General features: G+C 45.4%; 1 protein-coding gene across 1 annotated transcript in view; it reads right to left on the bottom strand.

Moving 5' to 3' along the window:
• Nucleotides 1-10,000, bottom strand: part of LOC106588126 (palmitoyltransferase ZDHHC7) — a 48,037-nt gene that overhangs the window by 17,254 nt on the left and 20,783 nt on the right. The window contains exon 5 of the mRNA XM_082969869.1: nt 8,366-8,447. Coding sequence (XP_082825995.1) covers nt 8,366-8,447 — 82 coding nt within the window. The remainder of the gene's footprint in view (nt 1-8,365; nt 8,448-10,000) is intronic.

The following is a 10,000-nucleotide window of genomic DNA, read 5'->3' as shown; positions in this document are numbered from 1 at the left end:
AGAAACACAGAACCCTCCCATTCCACTATAGGTAGAAACACAGAACCCTCCCATTCCACTATAGGTAGAAACACAGAACCCTCCCATTCCACTATAGGTAGAAACACAGAACCCTCCCATTCCACTATAGGTAGAAACACAGAACCCTCCCATTCCACTATAGGTAGAAACACAGAACCCTCCCATTCCACTATAGGTAGAAACACAGAACCCTCCCATTCCACTATAGGTAGAAACACAGAACCCTCCCATTCCACTATAGGTAGAAACACAGAACCCTCCCATTCCACTATAGGTAGAAACACAGAACCCTCCCATTCCACTATAGGTAGAAACACAGAACCCTCCCATTCCACTATAGGTAGAAACACAGAACCCTCCCATTCCACTATAGGTAGAAACACAGAACCCTCCCATTCCACTATAGGTAGAAACACAGAACCCTCCCATTCCACTATAGGTAGAAACACAGAACCCTCCCATTCCACTATAGGTAGAAACACAGAACCCTCCCATTCCACTATAGGTAGAAACACAGAACCCTCCCATTCCACTATAGGTAGAAACACAGAACCCTACCATTCCACTATAGGTAGAAACACAGAACCCTACCATTCCACTATAGGTAGAAACACAGAACCCTCCCATTCCACTATAGGTAGAAACACAGAACCCTCCCATTCCACTATAGGTAGAAACACAGAACCCTCCCATTCCACTATAGGTAGAAACACAGAACCCTCCCATTCCACTATAGGTAGAAACACAGAACCCTCCCATTCCACTATAGGTAGAAACACAGAACCCTCCCATTCCACTATAGGTAGAAACACAGAACCCTCCCATTCCACTATAGGTAGAAACACAGAACCCTCCCATTCCACTATAGGTAGAAACACAGAACCCTCCCATTCCACTATAGGTAGAAACACAGAACCCTACCATTCCACTATAGGTAGAAACACAGAACCCTACCATTCCACTATAGGTAGAAACACAGAACCCTCCCATTCCACTATAGGTAGAAACACAGAACCCTCCCATTCCACTATAGGTAGAAACACAGAACCCTCCCATTCCACTATAGGTAGAAACACAGAACCCTCCCATTCCACTATAGGTAGAAACACAGAACCCTCCCATTCCACTATAGGTAGAAACACAGAACCCTCCCATTCCACTATAGGTAGAAACACAGAACCCTCCCATTCCACTATAGGTAGAAACACAGAACCCTCCCATTCCACTATAGGTAGAAACACAGAACCCTCCCATTCCACTATAGGTAGAAACACAGAACCCTACCATTCCACTATAGGTAGAAACACAGAACCCTACCATTCCACTATAGGTAGAAACACAGAACCCTCCCATTCCACTATAGGTAGAAACACAGAACCCTCCCATTCCACTATAGGTAGAAACACAGAACCCTCCCATTCCACTATAGGTAGAAACACAGAACCCTCCCATTCCACTATAGGTAGAAACACAGAACCCTCCCATTCCACTATAGGTAGAAACACAGAACCCTCCCATTCCACTATAGGTAGAAACACAGAACCCTACCATTCCACTATAGGTAGAAACACAGAACCCTCCCATTCCACTATAGGTAGAAACACAGAACCCTCCCATTCCACTATAGGTAGAAACACAGAACCCTCCCATTCCACTATAGGTAGAAACACAGAACCCTACCATTCCACTATAGGTAGAAACACAGAACCCTCCCATTCCACTATAGGTAGAAACACAGAACCCTCCCATTCCACTATAGGTAGAAACACAGAACCCTCCCATTCCACTATAGGTAGAAACACAGAACCCTCCCATTCCACTATAGGTAGAAACACAGAACCCTCCCATTCCACTATAGGTAGAAACACAGAACCCTCCCATTCCACTATAGGTAGAAACACAGAACCCTCCCATTCCACTATAGGTAGAAACACAGAACCCTCCCATTCCACTATAGGTAGAAACACAGAACCCTCCCATTCCACTATAGGTAGAAACACAGAACCCTCCCATTCCACTATAGGTAGAAACACAGAACCCTCCCATTCCACTATAGGTAGAAACACAGAACCCTCCCATTCCACTATAGGTAGAAACACAGAACCCTACCATTCCACTATAGGTAGAAACACAGAACCCTCCCATTCCACTATAGGTAGAAACACAGAACCCTCCCATTCCACTATAGGTAGAAACACAGAACCCTCCCATTCCACTATAGGTAGAAACACAGAACCCTCCCATTCCACTATAGGTAGAAACACAGAACCCTCCCATTCCACTATAGGTAGAAACACAGAACCCTCCCATTCCACTATAGGTAGAAACACAGAACCCTCCCATTCCACTATAGGTAGAAACACAGAACCCTCCCATTCCACTATAGGTAGAAACACAGAACCCTCCCATTCCACTATAGGTAGAAACACAGAACCCTCCCATTCCACTATAGGTAGAAACACAGAACCCTCCCATTCCACTATAGGTAGAAACACAGAACCCTCCCATTCCACTATAGGTAGAAACACAGAACCCTCCCATTCCACTATAGGTAGAAACACAGAACCCTCCCATTCCACTATAGGTAGAAACACAGAACCCTCCCATTCCACTATAGGTAGAAACACAGAACCCTCCCATTCCACTATAGGTAGAAACACAGAACCCTCCCATTCCACTATAGGTAGAAACACAGAACCCTCCCATTCCACTATAGGTAGAAACACAGAACCCTCCCATTCCACTATAGGTAGAAACACAGAACCCTCCCATTCCACTATAGGTAGAAACACAGAACCCTCCCATTCCACTATAGGTAGAAACACAGAACCCTCCCATTCCACTATAGGTAGAAACACAGAACCCTCCCATTCCACTATAGGTAGAAACACAGAACCCTCCCATTCCACTATAGGTAGAAACACAGAACCCTCCCATTCCACTATAGGTAGAAACACAGAACCCTCCCATTCCACTATAGGTAGAAACACAGAACCCTCCCATTCCACTATAGGTAGAAACACAGAACCCTCCCATTCCACTATAGGTAGAAACACAGAACCCTCCCATTCCACTATAGGTAGAAACACAGAACCCTCCCATTCCACTATAGGTAGAAACACAGAACCCTCCCATTCCACTATAGGTAGAAACACAGAACCCTCCCATTCCACTATAGGTAGAAACACAGAACCCTCCCATTCCACTATAGGTAGAAACACAGAACCCTCCCATTCCACTATAGGTAGAAACACAGAACCCTCCCATTCCACTATAGGTAGAAACACAGAACCCTCCCATTCCACTATAGGTAGAAACACAGAACCCTCCCATTCCACTATAGGTAGAAACACAGAACCCTCCCATTCCACTATAGGTAGAAACACAGAACCCTCCCATTCCACTATAGGTAGAAACACAGAACCCTCCCATTCCACTATAGGTAGAAACACAGAACCCTCCCATTCCACTATAGGTAGAAACACAGAACCCTCCCATTCCACTATAGGTAGAAACACAGAACCCTCCCATTCCACTATAGGTAGAAACACAGAACCCTACCATTCCACTATAGGTAGAAACACAGAACCCTCCCATTCCACTATAGGTAGAAACACAGAACCCTCCCATTCCACTATAGGTAGAAACACAGAACCCTACCATTCCACTATAGGTAGAAACACAGAACCCTCCCATTCCACTATAGGTAGAAACACAGAACCCTCCCATTCCACTATAGGTAGAAACACAGAACCCTACCATTCCACTATAGGTAGAAACACAGAACCCTCCCATTCCACTATAGGTAGAAACACAGAACCCTCCCATTCCACTATAGGTAGAAACACAGAACCCTCCCATTCCACTATAGGTAGAAACACAGAACCCTCCCATTCCACTATAGGTAGAAACACAGAACCCTACCATTCCACTATAGGTAGAAACACAGAACCCTCCCATTCCACTATAGGTAGAAACACAGAACCCTCCCATTCCACTATAGGTAGAAACACAGAACCCTCCCATTCCACTATAGGTAGAAACACAGAACCCTACCATTCCACTATAGGTAGAAACACAGAACCCTACCATTCCACTATAGGTAGAAACACAGAACCCTCCCATTCCACTATAGGTAGAAACACAGAACCCTACCATTCCACTATAGGTAGAAACACAGAACCCTCCCATTCCACTATAGGTAGAAACACAGAACCCTCCCATTCCACTATAGGTAGAAACACAGAACCCTCCCATTCCACTATAGGTAGAAACACAGAACCCTCCCATTCCACTATAGGTAGAAACACAGAACCCTCCCATTCCACTATAGGTAGAAACACAGAACCCTCCCATTCCACTATAGGTAGAAACACAGAACCCTCCCATTCCACTATAGGTAGAAACACAGAACCCTCCCATTCCACTATAGGTAGAAACACAGAACCCTCCCATTCCACTATAGGTAGAAACACAGAACCCTCCCATTCCACTATAGGTAGAAACACAGAACCCTCCCATTCCACTATAGGTAGAAACACAGAACCCTCCCATTCCACTATAGGTAGAAACACAGAACCCTACCATTCCACTATAGGTAGAAACACAGAACCCTACCATTCCACTATAGGTAGAAACACAGAACCCTCCCATTCCACTATAGGTAGAAACACAGAACCCTACCATTCCACTATAGGTAGAAACACAGAACCCTACCATTCCACTATAGGTAGAAACACAGAACCCTACCATTCCACTATAGGTAGAAACACAGAACCCTCCCATTCCACTATAGGTAGAAACACAGAACCCTACCATTCCACTATAGGTAGAAACACAGAACCCTCCCATTCCACTATAGGTAGAAACACAGAACCCTCCCATTCCACTATAGGTAGAAACACAGAACCCTCCCATTCCACTATAGGTAGAAACACAGAACCCTCCCATTCCACTATAGGTAGAAACACAGAACCCTCCCATTCCACTATAGGTAGAAACACAGAACCCTACCATTCCACTATAGGTAGAAACACAGAACCCTACCATTCCACTATAGGTAGAAACACAGAACCCTCCCATTCCACTATAGGTAGAAACACAGAACCCTCCCATTCCACTATAGGTAGAAACACAGAACCCTACCATTCCACTATAGGTAGAAACACAGAACCCTCCCATTCCACTATAGGTAGAAACACAGAACCCTACCATTCCACTATAGGTAGAAACACAGAACCCTCCCATTACACTATAGGTAGAAACACAGAACCCTACCATTCCACTATAGGTAGAAACACAGAACCCTCCCATTACACTATAGGTAGAAACACAGAACCCTACCATTCCACTATAGGTAGAAACACAGAACCCTACCATTCCACTATAGGTAGAAACACAGAACCCTCCCATTACACTATAGGTAGAAACACAGAACCCTACCATTCCACTATAGGTAGAAACACAGAACCCTACCATTCCACTATAGGTAGAAACACAGAACCCTCCCATTACACTATAGGTAGAAACACAGAACCCTACCATTCCACTATAGGTAGAAACACAGAACCCTCCCATTCCACTATAGGTAGAAACACAGAACCCTACCATTCCACTATAGGTAGAAACACAGAACCCTACCATTCCACTATAGGTAGAAACACAGAACCCTCCCATTCCACTATAGGTAGAAACACAGAACCCTCCCATTCCACTATAGGTAGAAACACAGAACCCTCCCATTCCACTATAGGTAGAAACACAGAACCCTACCATTCCACTATAGGTAGAAACACAGAACCCTACCATTCCACTATAGGTAGAAACACAGAACCCTACCATTCCACTATAGGTAGAAACACAGAACTCTCCCATTCCACTATAGGTAGAAACACAGAACCCTCCCATTCCACTATAGGTAGAAACACAGAACCCTCCCATTCCACTATAGGTAGAAACACAGAACCCTCCCATTCCACTATAGGTAGAAACACAGAACCCTCCCATTCCACTATAGGTAGAAACACAGAACCCTCCCATTCCACTATAGGAAGAAACACAGAACCCTACCATTCCACTATAGGTAGAAACACAGAACCCTACCATTCCACTATAGGTAGAAACACAGAACCCTCCCATTCCACTATAGGTAGAAACACAGAACCCTCCCATTCCACTATAGGTAGAAACACAGAACCCTCCCATTCCACTATAGGTAGAAACACAGAACCCTCCCATTCCACTATAGGTAGAAACACAGAACCCTACCATTCCACTATAGGTAGAAACACAGAACCCTCCCATTCCACTATAGGTAGAAACACAGAACCCTCCCATTCCACTATAGGTAGAAACACAGAACCCTACCATTCCACTATAGGTAGAAACACAGAACCCTACCATTCCACTATAGGTAGAAACACAGAACCCTACCATTCCACTATAGGTAGAAACACAGAACCCTCCCATTCCACTATAGGTAGAAACACAGAACCCTCCCATTCCACTATAGGTAGAAACACAGAACCCTCCCATTCCACTATAGGTAGAAACACAGAACCCTCCCATTCCACTATAGGTAGAAACACAGAACCCTACCATTCCACTATAGGTAGAAACACAGAACCCTCCCATTCCACTATAGGTAGAAACACAGAACCCTACCATTCCACTATAGGTAGAAACACAGAACCCTCCCATTACACTATAGGTAGAAACACAGAACCCTCCCATTCCACTATAGGTAGAAACACAGAACCCTCCCATTCCACTATAGGTAGAAACACAGAACCCTCCCATTCCACTATAGGTAGAAACACAGAACCCTACCATTCCACTATAGGTAGAAACACAGAACCCTCCCATTCCACTATAGGTAGAAACACAGAACCCTCCCATTCCACTATAGGTAGAAACACAGAACCCTACCATTCCACTATAGGTAGAAACACAGAACCCTCCCATTCCACTATAGGTAGAAACACAGAACCCTCCCATTCCACTATAGGTAGAAACACAGAACCCTACCATTCCACTATAGGTAGAAACACAGAACCCTACCATTACACTATAGGTAGAAACACAGAACCCTCCCATTCCACTATAGGTAGAAACACAGAACCCTCCCATTCCACTATAGGTAGAAACACAGAACCCTCCCATTCCACTATAGGTAGAAACACAGAACCCTACCATTCCACTATAGGTAGAAACACAGAACCCTACCATTCCACTATAGGTAGAAACACAGAACCCTACCATTCCACTATAGGTAGAAACACAGAACCCTCCCATTCCACTATAGGTAGAAACACAGAACCCTCCCATTCCACTATAGGTAGAAACACAGAACCCTCCCATTCCACTATAGGTAGAAACACAGAACCCTCCCATTCCACTATAGGTAGAAACACAGAACCCTCCCATTCCACTATAGGTAGAAACACAGAACCCTCCCATTCCACTATAGGTAGAAACACAGAACCCTACCATTCCACTATAGGTAGAAACACAGAACCCTCCCATTCCACTATAGGTAGAAACACAGAACCCTCCCATTCCACTATAGGTAGAAACACAGAACCCTACCATTCCACTATAGGTAGAAACACAGAACCCTCCCATTACACTATAGGTAGAAACACAGAACCCTCCCATTCCACTATAGGTAGAAACACAGAACCCTACCATTCCACTATAGGTAGAAACACAGAACCCTCCCATTCCACTATAGGTAGAAACACAGAACCCTACCATTCCACTATAGGTAGAAACACAGAACCCTCCCATTCCACTATAGGTAGAAACACAGAACCCTACCATTCCACTATAGGTAGAAACACAGAACCCTCCCATTCCACTATAGGTAGAAACACAGAACCCTCCCATTCCACTATAGGTAGAAACACAGAACCCTACCATTCCACTATAGGTAGAAACACAGAACCCTCCCATTCCACTATAGGTAGAAACACAGAACCCTACCATTCCACTATAGGTAGAAACACAGAACCCTACCATTCCACTATAGGTAGAAACACAGAACCCTACCATTCCACTATAGGTAGAAACACAGAACCCTACCATTCCACTATAGGTAGAAACACAGAACCCTCCCATTCCACTATAGGTAGAAACACAGAACCCTCCCATTCCACTATAGGTAGAAACACAGAACCCTCCCATTCCACTATAGGTAGAAACACAGAACCCTCCCATTCCACTATAGGTAGAAACACAGAACCCTCCCATTCCACTATAGGTAGAAACACAGAACCCTCCCATTCCACTATAGGTAGAAACACAGAACCCTACCACAGTGAACGTAGCAGTAAACAGTACCTACCATTCCACTGGTCATGGACACAGCTGTAGACCTGTAGGAAACTGAGGCAGAGGGCGTAGACAGAGATCAGAGCTATGTACATCTGAAGGGAGGAGAGAGGAAGGAGGAGAGAAGGGAGGAGAGAGGAAGGAGAGAGTCAGGGAAAGGAGAGGGATAGGGGAAGGAGGAGAGAAGGGAGGAGAGAGGAAGTAGGAGAGAAGGGAGGAGGAGAGAAGGGAGGAGGAGAGAAGGGAGGAGGAGAGAAGGGAGGAGGAGAGAAGGGAGGAGAGAGGAAGGAGAGAGTCAGAAAGGAGAGGGATCGGGGAAGGAGGTAAAGAGAGGAATGGTAAGGTGGGGGAGAGAGAGAGAGAAAGATGGAACAGGAGAGAGTAGAAAGGGAAAAGTGAGCGGGAGGAAGAGAGAGAAGGGAAGACAGAAAGAGAGGTGGAGAGGAAGAGGGAGAGAGGGGGAGAGAGAAAAACAGTGAATAAAAGGTTATTACCCACACAGACACTGGATTAGATAAACAGCAACAGGTACGGTAGGTACGGTAGGACTTGACATAAGGTACAGTCAGGAAGGATTCTCCCTACACTGAGGTATGGTAGGACTTGACATAAGGTACAGGAAGGATTCCCCCTACACTGAGGTACGGTAGGACTTGACATAAGGTACAGGAAGGATTCCCCCTACACTGAGGTACGGTAGGACTTGACATAAGGTACAGGAAGGATTCTCCCTACACTGAGGTACGGTAGGACTTGACATAAGGTACAGTCAGGAAGGATTCCCCCTACACTGAGGTACGGTAGGACTTGACATAAGGTACAGTCAGGAAGGATTCCCCTACACTGAGGTACGGTAGGACTTGACATAAGGTACAGTCAGGAAGGATTCCCCCCTACACTGAGGTACGGTAGGACTTGACATAAGGTACAGGAAGGATTCCCCCTACACTGAGGTATGGTAGGACTTGACATAATAAGGTACAGTCAGGAAGGATTCTCCCTACACTGAGGTACGGTAGGACTTGACATAAGGTACAGTCAGGAAGGATTCCCCCCTACACTGAGGTACGGTAGGACTTGACATAAGGTACAGTCAGGATTCCCCCTACACTGAGGTATGGTAGGACTTGACATAAGGTACAGTCAGGAAGGATTCTCCCTACACTGAGGTACGGTAGGACTTGACATAAGGTACAGTCAGGAAGGATTCTCCCTACACTGAGGTACGGTAGGACTTGACATAAGGTACAGTCAGGAAGGATTCCCCTACACTGAGGTACGGTAGGACTTGACATAAGGTACAGTCAGGAAGGATTCTCCCTACACTGAGGTATGGTAGGACTTGACATAAGGTACAGTCAGGAAGGATTCTCCCTACACTGAGGTACGGTAGGACTTGACATAAGGTACAGGAAGGATTCCCCCTACACTGAGGTATGGTAGGACTTGACATAAGGTACAGTCAGGAAGGATTCTCCCTACACTGAGGTACGGTAGGACTTGACATAATAAGGTACAGTCAGGAAGGATTCTCCCTACACTGAGGTACGGTAGGACTTGACATAAGGTACAGTCAGGAAGGATTCCCCCCTACACTGAGGTACGGTAGGACTTGACATAAGGTACAGTCAGGATTCCCCCTACACTG

Source organism: Salmo salar, chromosome 26 (assembly GCF_965601325.2).
Source record: "Salmo salar chromosome 26, fSalSal1, whole genome shotgun sequence".
Lineage (NCBI taxonomy): Eukaryota > Metazoa > Chordata > Actinopteri > Salmoniformes > Salmonidae > Salmo > Salmo salar.
Note: the sequence above shows the minus strand (reverse complement) of the source record. Positions and strands in the feature narration are given on the sequence as shown.